At 37.4% G+C, this 13,168-nt stretch overlaps 1 protein-coding gene across 3 annotated transcripts in view; it reads right to left on the bottom strand.

Annotated features, from left to right (window-relative positions):
• Window positions 1-11,378, bottom strand: part of LOC110323251 (cytochrome P450 2J5) — a 20,636-nt gene extending 9,258 nt beyond the window's left edge. Inside the window, exons 1-6 of one of the 3 annotated variants that reach the window (XM_029540072.1) lie at window positions 11,047-11,300; window positions 10,363-10,525; window positions 6,953-7,102; window positions 6,066-6,226; window positions 1,622-1,798; window positions 676-678 (exon numbers count right to left, since the gene is read on the bottom strand). In XM_029540072.1, coding sequence (XP_029395932.1) covers window positions 676-678; window positions 1,622-1,798; window positions 6,066-6,226; window positions 6,953-7,102; window positions 10,363-10,525; window positions 11,047-11,256 — 864 coding nt within the window. In that variant the 5' untranslated portion in view covers window positions 11,257-11,300. Of the gene's footprint in view, window positions 1-675; window positions 679-1,621; window positions 1,799-6,065; window positions 6,227-6,952; window positions 7,103-10,362; window positions 10,526-11,046 lie in introns of all 3 variants that reach the window. The other 2 variants (XM_021200401.1, XM_029540071.1) reach the window with 2 other exon arrangements.
• Between the last annotated feature and the right edge of the window lie 1,790 nt (window positions 11,379-13,168).

The following is a 13,168-nucleotide window of genomic DNA, read 5'->3' on the forward strand; positions in this document are numbered from 1 at the left end:
AGAAAGAAAGAAAGAAAGAAAGAAAGAAAGAAAGAAAGAAAGAAAGAAAGAAAGAAAGAAAGAAAGAAAGAAAGAAAGAAAGAAAGAAAAAGTAAAGATAGATCATTTAATTCCTAAGGTATTTAGGTGCAGTCTTAAATAAATCTTGGTTTCTTGTGCAGTTAGTGGAGAACAGCATAAAGTAAAGAGATGCAGCTGCCAAATTAAATTACTGTTACATTTATAGTGAAAAAAATTCATGTATGCGGATGAGCATTGGAGAAACCAGGAATGCTAAACATGCATACTTACTGCTTCAAAGGTTAGGGATATCTTCTTGTCTTCCTCGCAGAATGCTATGAGTGTATGAAGTTTACAACTTGGTGATCCTTTGCTATCTGTAAGGCCAGATATCGCCAGAATCTTCCAGAATTTATTTATTTTTATCCCATGCCCTTTCACCCTAAATGCTGAGCATTGCTTTTCGGTCCATTAAATCCATTCCAATGAGAGTTGTCATTTATAATTTTCAACAGCCTAAATGACTTCTATATTATCTCAGACTAGGCCGATCCCTTCTTTGGCAGTCAATATGCTACTTCAGTCATTCTCTTTAGGCCCTAAATCTTTAAGTCTGTCTTTTTGTCACCAACACCTATGTTTGTGAGAGAAAGAAGCTAAATATACTATTTCTACATACTATAGACTATTATACAGATGTACTATGGACTATTGCAAATGTAAACATGTCTTAAGCTTTGTTATACTCACTGGACTGAGTTGTCAGAAAAAATTTCCCCCAAACTGTGCTGTCCTCAAATATGGCTAAAGTAAATGACCTGGCATTAGATTCTGGAAGTTTGAATCAGTCATGGGCAAATAAGTTAAGCTGAACTGACATTCACTCTTACCTCACTTGGATTGTTTTCCTGCAGGCTATAAAGCCTGCATGAAACCCTGTAGCTGCTGTCTAACATGGGATACATGAAGCATCCGTGAACCATTATAATACTGAACTATTTCTTAAGATCTAAAGGTGCAAAATATTCAGAGCAACAACTCTATAAGTTTGTACAAGCACTATAAAATTGAATCCCTGGTTCCCTAAACATTGGAAGATAGTGAAACTTGGAAAGCTATGGGAGGCAATGTAAAAATAAGATCAAATCCCTGTCAATTACTTTGCAGTAATATACAGGTCATATCCACCCCAGGATGACCATAAGAGGAAGATCTTTCAGACACATCTCAGCAGAGGGCTAGTTCCCCCATATTTAAGATGTTCTACTCCCCCTTTCAAACACTACAAATTTATGTCCATGCACAACATATATTCCTTCTAATCATTCCAATTCAGAAACTCAGTCTATGCTAAGAGACCATATGCCAAGAGACCACTTATTGAAAATGAGAAAATAATGAACAGGAAAATAATTTCCTAAACCCTATGATCTTAGACATGTAGATGTGTTCTAGAACCTGGAGCAGATCTCAAAATCAACTTACCAGAGCGACTTCTAGAGAGGAAAACATGTACACACAATGTTAATGCACTGTAAATCCAGGGAATGTTATCGAGTACTTTTGTTATTAAATGGCCAGTTCTTCTGTAAGAAGGTGATACAGGAAGCATATTCCTTACCTTTTGCATTTCTATTAGGAAAGCATCAATGAAGTCTCTTGGCTCATCTGGGTTCCAATCTTTCTGGTGTTTCTTGACAATATTAGAAACAAACAATTTCAGTTTTCCCCAATTTCTGAATATTTTCTGATGTGGTCCAGGAAGATATTTCATTATATGTGGAAAGCCATTGTAGAGCTGGTTGGAGAAATAAGATAACCATAAAGACACCTTGGCATCAATTTCCATGTGACTGAGTAAGAGGAAAAACAGAGGATAACTTTGACAATAACAACAACAACGACAACAACAACAACAACAATAATAATAATAATAATATGAATATGAATATTTTCTGGGATTAATATAGAACAATTGGCCACTTTTGTGTAGTGAGTTACAAAATGCTGTAAGAATAGATTTTTTGAAGACTTAGTGTGATAGCAAAATGATATTTCCATGCATTATAAAAATAGTCTAAAATCAGAGCAAATGGCATGATCTGAAATGCAACCAGTAAAGGCAAAAACAAAACAAAACAAAACAAAAAATCCTGTGGGAAGTCAATATTATCATTGTAACAGATTTACATACAAGCAAAACAAATAATTATGTGAATATGGTACAGTGGTAAAAAGGTTATATGGAGATTTTGCAGAGTTTCAAACAGATATATTAAAAATATAAAGTTGCTGCTCATGTAGCACAGTTAAAAATAAAATCAATGCATATATCAACTCTCATCAGAGAAAAGGGAGTCTTCTGTTTGCAGTAGCTAGTGATTAACACAGAGACCAAAGATGTAAAGAGTAATAAGATAATAAGAATATTCAGGCCTAAAAAAGACACCCATTATCACAACTTCTCTCTAGGCTCAAGGATCATTGCAGCAGAGGAAGTAGAAGAGATATAAGAGGCAGAGATAGCAGGTGATTTCAAGGAAGCAGTGTCTCTCAGACACAAGAAGGCAACTGCATGTAGGAACTCACAATGGTTGTGATAGCATCCCCAGCACTGTGTAGATGCAAGGCAGACCAAATGCAATCAAGGAGAACGGAGGTATGTAACAAAACTACCATCACCATATCAGAACTGGCAATTGACAAGCAAACAATAACAACAAAGGAAGACAAAAATGGGTAGATGTAGAAAGGAGATAGAGACGGAAGGAGCTGGGAGAAAGGGTGAATATGATGAAAGTGCATTGTAAGAAAGACTCGGAGAACTAATAATGAATATCAACAAAAACATAAAGGCACAAAATTCAAATACAAAATAATAGAAAACTTGGCAGAAATCCAAGAAAGAGAATTATTTATATTCACATGAAAGAAATTGCTCCTTAGAAAAGAAACTATTACTAGGAATTAGGGCCACTAAGAAGAAATATATTTATATGTGTCTAGTATTTTTGTTGAAAATAATATAGAGTAAAAATTCACAGAAGTAAAAGAAGCAATAATTAAATTAATTAATAAATAAATTAAATTATTAAATTATTGGTAGAAAATTTGAGCACACTATAAACTCTGGCCAGAACTCTAAATCAAGAGAAAAAAAAATGGCATAAGAATTAAAAATAAGGGTCTGGTAAGTAGACTGGTTGATAAAGTGCTTGCTGCATAACCATAAGAATCTTAGTTCAGATTCCTGACATTAACAAAAACTGCCAGGTGTGGCAATGTGTGCCCGCATACTGTGTATGCTGGAAAGGGAAAACAAGTGGATCCCTGGATCCTGCTGGCTAGCTATTCTAGTAGATGTGATGAGCGGCAGGTTCAGTGTAAAACCCTCCATGAAAAGGTACTATGAGGAATGTTTAAGGAATATATTGAAAATAGTCTTCCACACTCTGCCCTCAGATGAATATATGTGTAACTACACACACACACACACACACACACACACACACACACACACACGCACACACGCACACACGCACCACCACCACCACCACCACCGCCACCACCACCCCTTTCAAAGCTCAATTTTCTTCTTTGCTCTGTGTCTTTTTGCTTACTTTTCCAACCTTGATAATTTTCTTGGCCTGCATTTCTTTATGGACTTCAAATTTTCTGCTTTTACAAGACTTTAGAGCTGGAAGGAATTTAGATATGTACTTCTACCTTATAAACTAACATGAGAAAATAGACACACCAACAGGTGGCCCAAGATCCCAATTATTTTGGTCATACTCAAATATTTGAGTATGTTCTAGAAACACTTTGACATAGATACTTTTTCTACCTTGAGCATCATGGGATGATAATTTAGTGCAGTAATATACTTATGAAAGTCTATGCTCAGTCTTCAACTCTCGAGATTCTGGCTAAGCTTCTCTGGATCACCTCTGGACACTAAATGTAAAGGTCCTGCAGTTCTGAAATAGTGAACTCTGTGAGAGAAAGCTTGAGGAACACTGTGGAAGAAGCCTGGGCACTCTTCCCTGCTAAAATCAATGTGTTCATGTTCATTCTCTTGATTCATACTAGCAAAATCATTTCAATCCTGATTATTTTGTGCTATGTATGCCAAGTAATAATACTTCCATTTTTATGAATCATTCCAGGTTAATTTGCACCACAGTCATGTTTACTAGGTAAAATAATCTTATTTTAATACAAGTAGGAGGTATGACTGAAAAGTTCTCATTATCAATTAGTAGCAGGCAAATATAAACTTGATTATAACAAGTAGTGGATCAAAATGAATCAACTTATGTTAAATAATGACAGCTGTGATAATTTTAAGTATAAAAGGCACAACATTTGCATTTGCTTTGTATTCATTTAAATATTAATATGAATAAAATGTGCTCATCCTTGGACACATATATTTCAATTAATGGATATCTTTTTTAAAATGTTAACTGATTTTAGTATATACATATCTTATTGACCTGTGAGTGCTTCTTAGCTGGTAGAGTGTGGTGTGCACACTGAACCAAGTGTCACTGATGCCTTGTAGGCATAAAGGTGATAGGGAAGAATGCAAATTAAAAACAAACATTTTACAAAGAAAGAAAAAAAAAAGAAACATTTGATATAATATTCCCTATTATTGAGAATCCTAATGTCAACTGAGTATTTTCAAGAATGTGTATTGAATTTACATTTAAAAAATTATATCTGGTAGGAGACAGGATCCTGGGGTAATGAGAGTAGGAGAGCTGTCCCCACCCCTTACCATCTACAGCACTTTAGAGAGTGGACCCGGTGCCTTGACTGGGCAGCACAGTAGAGCTGATCCTGGTGGGCAGATGAACTGGCCCCAAGCATATGGTCATGGTACAGGTGGCCTCACATTTTGTTTACCATGAGGGCAGTGTGGACAAGGGAGAGATGCTTTCCAGCATCCTTGTCCCTTTGTCAGATACTGCAGGCAGGAAAAAAATGGCCTTGCCTCGTTTCTGCTGAGTGGTGGAACAGATGAAGAAGAGATGCTCTCCTCACCTCCATTCTCCCTTGTCATCTATGGCAGACAAGAGCACTGTCCATAGTCATGAGTGAGAGAACTGGCCATGTTCCCCACGGAAAGCAACACTCAAAAAAGTAGGCCCTGTACCTTGCCTGTGCACATAGTAGAGCTGGCTCTGAATAGGGGGGTAGCTGGTGAGCTGGCATTGAGGTCAGAAGCGTGGGGAAGCTTGCCTGCCTCCTGTCTACTGTGTTGTGGTGCCCACAAGCTAGAAATACCCTCCTCCCTTCTCCTGATCCTCATCACTTATGGCAGGCAGGAGAGTTGGCCCCAGGGTCATGAAAGTAGGAGACTGGCCATGACCCTTACCAGCTACAGGACTCAGGAGAGCAGGCACTGCACCTCAACTGAGCATCAGGGTAGAGCTTGCCCTCATTGGGTGGGAGTCCATCAGTCCTGAGGGCCTGAACACAGAAGAGCTGGTGAGATGACCACTTCAGATATATCTCAGGTCTAGATCCAGAGATTTGAATTAGTTCACTCCAACCTCTACACCATAGATAAACTATTGAAGTGCACAAAGGAGCCAGTCCTACAGATCCAGATCTATAGATTCTCCATGACAGAGGGCAACAATGGGGCATCTTAAAGGAGTTGAAGTTGAGGTTTCAGTATTGACAGAGTATCAGTAGCCAGAGACTTCATACCAGAACAAAGAGTCATTTCAATGAACACTTGCAAGTAAAGATGTATGGACAAAAGCGTATACCATGGGATATATTATGATTCAACTATAGCTGCTATAAGAGTTTTCTTTTTTTTTTTTTCACTATTATGGGGGAGGTTACAAGGGCGGAAGGCAGTTATGAGGGGAAGGGGGAAATAAGTGGGATTGGGGTGTATGTTGTGAAATTAACAAAAAAAACCAAGAAAAGTTTAAAAAAAATCTATCTTAGATTTTAAAAAAGAAAACATAAATGAAGGTGCTATGACCAATAACGCTCTCCAACTCCTCAGCCAAGTCAGGAGAAGTGGTCATTCTACTTACCTGGCCTGCTGTTGACCCCTGCAAATGCATGGCCTCATCCAGTAACTTCAGCAGCTCCTGAAACAGGCAGTCCTCATACTCAAAGCGCTCCCCAAAGGTGACAGTGCAAATAATATTGGAAACGGCATTGTTGAGCTTCAAATGAGGATTAAAAGGCTGTCCTGGAGGTGGAGAAAGGGGAACATGTGTTCTTCAAACTTATTTGTTTCTATTTTCTATAGAGATTTGACTCGATGTGATATATAACATACATAACAAAGAAGCATATAAGAAGCTGTGTCCACAGAATCCTACATGGGACTGAAATTTATCAAGGATTTTGCCAGTGTCTAAGAAGCCAGATAAATAGGCAGAAGTTAAATTCTATGTGTTTACTGATCTCTTTTGTGGCTTAGCTGTAGCACTCCAGGACATGGTTGTGGTAAGACATTCACCATCTGATCCTAGTGGAGTACAAATCCTGGAACAAATACCATAATAGCTCACTTTATTGGCAACTCATTTGGACTTAGAATCACTGTGGAAACATACTAGTGTATCTGTGAGAGCTATTCCAGAAAAGTTTATGTGAAGCATGGAAAAATCACTCACATGCGGGCAGTGACTTCTCATAGGGTCCTAGATTAAATCAAATGAGAAAGAGAGCTAGCATCAGCACCCTTTATGAGCACTAACTCTATGTTTAGTGGGACCTACTACGTTATGCTCCTACATCCAGAACTTCCCTGCCAAAATGGATTTTAAAGGTACATAAAGTGTGATTCAACATAAACTTTTCATTTACTAATTTTGTTTTGTCAAGTATTATGTCAGAACAACAGAAAAATAGTTAGGAACTGATAAATATCTCTTCATGGCATCCTAGACATGCCCTTTGAAATGCCTACCTTCCTCCTCTCCTATGACTTCCACAAGGTGATGGGCCTCCTCCTGAATGCACTGCTCTAAGCTCTTCTTTCCCAATCCAAAGTTCTTCAGTGCCATCAGGGCAAACCTCCTTTGCTCCTTCCATGTCTGGCCATTAGATACGAATAATCCTACAAAATGAAAATTCAATACAACAATAGTATGATTCTATTATATAAACATGCTGCAAATACTAGAGACATGAGACTTGATGTATGCAAAAATCCCTAACAGTGGACATAATGGTTAATATTACTGACATCTTAGAGCATCAAGAACATCAGTAAAGTTTCTCTATGTAATTTAAAACAGAAACTCCATGAGGTTGTCAGTACCACCAAGTCCATTTTTTATTTTTTGATGGATGTCCTGGTTAGATTTTATTGTTACCTGTGGAAAGATAACTACGATTGGAGAAATGTATAAAACAGAATGGCCTTTATTCATCTCTGTAAAAAAGCTTTACTGAGTGATGATAAATGTGTGAGGGTCCAGCCTCCAGGCCAACATGGGTGGTGCCATTCCTGGGTATGAGAGCCTTAGATGTATAAGAAGACTATCTGAACAAGAGCCAGTGTGCTAGGCAGTAAGCACTGGTCTTCCATGGTTTCTACTTCAGCATCTGCTTCAGTTCCTACACTGACTCATCTCAATAATGAGCTATAATTCAAATACATATTCAGAAAACGTTCCTTTATTTTTTCAAATACTTTTGATCATGGTGTCTTTCAAAGGAATAGAAAGCAAACTAGAATAACTAGCTGTCAATTAAGTAAGCAAAACTCAGGGGATCCTGATGCCAAAACCACACTTTTGTCAAAAGTCACATAATTCTAAGTAATGACTTATGGATTTATGTTACACTAGACACCAAGAGTACACGGAAGTATATACTCTTGCTTTACAGGAGAAAGTCTTTACAAGGACAACTTTAAATTTTATATAAATGATTTCAGAAGGCAAGAAAGATGAATATTTGAAACAAAGGAACAGAGAAAGAAAAGGGAGAAGATGTAGGTATATCCTCAGACAATCCTTTGAAGGCAGAAGTGATACCTGTATCTCCTCCCCCCTTTCTCTGTATATGCTTGTTTGTTTTAATTCTAGAATGCTTTTCAATGTTCTTCAATGCCAGTGTGGTCTCTGCTATCCAAGTAAAAGGCCATTCCTAGCATCAGATACAAAAAGACCTTTCAACCTTACCCTACATGGCCCTTCAGTAACTTATACCCGTCTTTCCTCTCCTTTTCAGTGGTTCTATTGGTCAATATTTATATATTTTCTTCCTTTTTCTTCATACCAAATTGTAATACATTTAAAAATTAAATAATACCATTCTTTTCTAATGAACTCAGAAATAAAAGCATCATTCAGCTATATTATACTTAAGCATTTGCCCTGTGCCAATTTTATATATCTCAATGGACTTCTTACAGTTAGACTGGCTATTCTAAAGCAATTGATAATTGTATATGGTTTCCACTTTCTCTATCAATTACATTTAATGCCTGTATCCACCACACAAAAAAATGAAAAAAAAAAAGACATATTTGAAAGTACAAAACCAAATAGCTAATGTAGTCTATTTTGTAACCTATATAATTTACTCCTGGAAGTATACCCAGAGAATACCATATACTACTGTATTAATTCTTTCTTTATTGGTGTGATAAAACAGAGTAAAGAAACTTATATATATATATATATATATATATATATATATATATATATATATATATATAAAAGAATTGAACTAAGAGCTCATATCTTTAGAGGGTTAGAGTCTATGACTATAATGCAGGGAACATGACATTAGGCAAGCAGGCATAGTTCTGGAGCAGTGACTAAGAGTTGAAACCTTGAGACACAAGCCTGAGGCAGAGAGAGATATCTGGACAATGCCAGTCCCAGGTGATCACCACTCCTCCAACAAGGCAATATCTCTTAATCCTTCCCAAACTTTTCAACCAACTGAAGTCCAAGAATTCAAATATATGAGCCTAGGCAGTCTATTCTCATTCAAACCACCACACCTACCATAGATATATATTAATTCCCATGTTAATTGTTACTTTACTTGTGATAGCAAAGAAATGGAACCAGCCCAGAGGAGTGTCAACAGATTAACGGAGATAACAATGCAATAAATATACAAACTAGAATATTCTTCAGCTGCAAAGTAAAATGAGATTGTCAGGAAAATTGATGCTTTTGGAAAGTGTAATTAAAGAAGATGACCAAACTCAGAATGAAAAATATATGCACATGTTCTCTCACATGCCTTACTTTGCATGCATGAAATTATCTACATAAGTATAAGTGTATATATACAACTTAGAAAAGAGGTCAAGAAATGGAAATACTAGCTTATGGGAAGATATCTAATGCAGACAAAAGTATACAATAGTCTTGAAAGAGGTTATGTAAACTTGCTAGTTTACTTTCTTTTTTCTTATCTTTTTATTTGCTTATATTTCACATGTTATACCCTTTCCTGGTCTCTCATGAACCCCCTACCCAATTCCCCTCTCCTTTGCCTCTAAGAAAGTGTTCCCTCACCCACTCCCTACCATATCTTGAAATAGTGGAAATCTTCTTGAAAACCTCTTCTTTTATCCACCTTCATTTTTGAGCATTGTAAACTCTTACAATCTTCAATAATAACTGTTGATACTGACTCTCCAGCTCTACTTTAAACTAAAATACCTTAAACACAACTGTTTGACTTCACAAATTTAAGGCATTTCAGACAGCACTCTGTGGTCCTGCTTATTACCTTTCTACTTATAATTCCTCATAGAAGCCAACAACACATGGCTCTCCATCAGGAAACGCAGGCAGCTTCCTTTAAAATGACAATGTTTCACAATGGAATTTCTTACCAATTCTTATACAGTTGTGGATGGCAAAGCAAGTGTAATACACCACAAAAAATATAAAGTGCACATTACTGTGGCCAAGAAACTTGTTGCAGTAAATCTCTCCAACCTAATTATGCCATGGCAATGAAAACACAATACAATTAATATGAACACATGCTGAGTGCCTAGGATCTACAGCTACACTACCATCTTCTCCTTCTATGAGACCCCTTAGAACTTGCAGTTTCTCCAGGCCATGTGCTTCTGCTCTGCTTTTCTTCTTCTTCCTCTTCCTCTTCCTCTGCATCCTCTCCCTCTTCTATTTTCTCCTACTTCTCTCCCCCACCTTCTGCTCCACTTTCCCTTTTATCTGCCCAATCATAGGCTCTCCTTTATTTTACAAATTAAGGTGGGAAGCAGGTTTACAGGAAATCACCTGAGTGCTTATTCCTTGTTCGCATTCACTCATAGGAGAATGGAATTACCATCAAAAATAATTAGCCCCAGAGCTATCCACAACAGAAACTTACCATTTTTGCCTGTGGTTCGTTCTCTAATAGGACTCATAACGCGATTCACAAAATTTTGGTCCAGGTGGGTAAACATTTCTTTGATTAAAGGCAGTCCTGATACAACCACCACTGGTGATCGGCCCAAGTCCAGACTAAATACATTCCCATATTTCTTCACAAACTGCAAAGTATTTCAATAGTTAGAGTTCAGTGTGTGAATGTCTGAGGATCCAAAAATGTCAGGAATGTGTGTTAGTGGACTTATAGTGAAGTTCTATATGCTTTTCTGAGAACAGATGAAAATTATTCTGTGGAGAGCACACAACCCCCATAGAAGTAAGTAAATAAACATGGGAAAATATGTAAACTTAAAGTGATTCCTTTTGACCTAACTTCTTTAAGAAACAATAGGCCAAATAAAATATACAAGATTAGAACAACAAACAGAAACTCTACCACTCTAGAGCAGTGGAACAGATTTACAAAACAGGTACTACTTTCATGGTGCCAACATTTTAAAGGGAAGAATAATGGAGTCTATTGACTGGAAGAAACAGAAGTTATAGTGAGTTTAGCAGAGTCACAGAACAAGCTTTAGAGTCCTGTACCCCTGTCCTCCTTTCTGGGCTGTTGGAATATCACCAACCTACAACTTTGGATTAGTGTCATGATACAGACAAGACACCCTCAGCCCCATCTTACCTGCTGAAGCACCAAGTGGGTTTGCTTAAAGTCTATTTGAAAGAAGTTGCCCACCAAGGGCAGACGCCATGGCCCTGGTGGGTAGTTTTTGGGGTGACGGCTTCTGAGGATATTAATCAGGAACAGGAAGGTAACAGCAGCCAGTACCAGAGTCCTGAGATGGAGTGCTGCCCAGAAGGTGGTCACCAGGGAGCTAAAAAACATAATCATATTTGGGATCCTTGCACACTCCTCTGTAGAAAAGAAAATGGGGAACAAACAGTAAGCCCTCTATGACAGGGTTACAGTGGGTATTTCCACTCCTTCCTGCCCCTTGATGTTCCTCCAAGTACAAGCTCCAAGTACAAGAGTCAGAATAGACCACGCTGAGGGAAATTGCTTACTTATAAAGAACTGTTTTGGATGACAGGGAGATTCCTAGGTTTATGATTTTCATAATTCAGTCTTTGAGCTGCTGTTTTTCAGTCAGCATTTTACCCAGTGACCATAACCTGCCTGGTAAACAGACATTTCTGCTGAGTTTTTCAGGGCATTCATCTCTTTACATATGCTCTGTACATTTTAGGATGATGGAGTTTGTATAAGTTATACAAGGGATGGTCTTTTATTGAGTAAATTACTTCTTTTGACAGTTCTTCATATATAAATTTTACAAGTATGACTTACTCTGCCACTCTTCTCGGTCTCTCTGACCCTGGTCACCATTCTTTTTTCTTTTTATGTTTTTGGGGGTTTTCATTTTGTTTTGTTTTTCTTTTCTTTTTCTATGTTCATGGCATACCATTTTGTTTGTTACCCACTGAGTTTAATCAGAGTTGACTGTGGGAACAGAAGTATGTAAATATTCAACAGAACATGGTGGGACCACCAATGAGCTCACATCTGAAGGTAATGATATTTAGATTTCCCAGCATCCATCAGTAGGCAATATTTAAATAAGGAGAGACAAGGCCCCTTCAGCCCTTCTCCTATCCATAACTGGATATTGTTAGGTATGCAGGCCCAGTGCACCAGGTAAACACAGATACTATGAGTTTAGAATTACTATGGCCAAGGCATGTTCAGAACATAGCATTTTGCAATTCTCATGCAGTCTTCCAACTCTATTACTATTTTCTGTCCATTTAATAATAGTCTCTTAGCATTGGATGGAATAGTATAAAGATCCTATTTAGATTTCAGCACTTAAATGACCTGTACTTTTAGGAACTTGAGAAGTTAACAGTGTCTGCATCCACTGTTACTCATTAACTGAGAGAAGCTTTGGTTTGTGGGTATAAATATAAATTTTTACAAGGTAGTTTGGTGCCATATTAATAAAGCTGAAGTACAGCAGTCAATTCATGCCTAGGACCTAGGACCTACACAGCCTTGCGTTTTTTCAGATTTATAGTACAAAGTAGCAAAAGCAGGAGATGAGTTTAATAGCCTTGCATTGAGGGAACATAGCTTAAAGATTATTATGTGTCACCCAGCACTGACACTGACAAATATGGCTGTTTATGGAAGTATTTTAAGGAAAACACAGGATCTCACTAAGCTGCTAGCATTGAATACTAATAGGTTCACAGATGTGTTTTAATTGAATGTCTTCTTTCTAATTACTCACTTTTTCTTTCTTTCCCTCTCTCCCTTACTATTTTTCCCCTTTCAAAGCTTGAATCCAGGGCCCTGAGCATGCTAGACAATTACATTGCCATTGAGATGCATTCTCTGCTCTGAGAAATTCCCCTTTGAGATTTCATCTAATTTCACTCAGGTTGGCTAAAAGAAAAAAGAAAAAGAAAGAAAAAAGAAAGAAAGAAAGAAAGAAAGAAAGAAAGAAAGAAAGAAAGAAAGAAAGAAAGAAAGAAAGATTAGCATGCCTTTACTCTCAGCACTTGGGAGGCAGAGGCAGGCAGATTTCTGAGTTTGAGGCCAGCCTGGTCTATAAAGTGATTTGCAGGACAGCCAGGGATACACAGACAAACCCTGTCTCAAAAAATCAAAAAAAAAAAAAAATTAAAGAAGAAGGAAGAAAAGAAGAAAAGGAAGAGAAGAAGATGAAGAAATAATGTTTGAACAAATATAGGGTGGGAAACACTTACTTGCTGTTGGCAAAAATAAAACTGGTAAAGCTATT

Source organism: Mus pahari, chromosome 6 (assembly GCF_900095145.1).
Source record: "Mus pahari chromosome 6, PAHARI_EIJ_v1.1, whole genome shotgun sequence".
Lineage (NCBI taxonomy): Eukaryota > Metazoa > Chordata > Mammalia > Rodentia > Muridae > Mus > Mus pahari.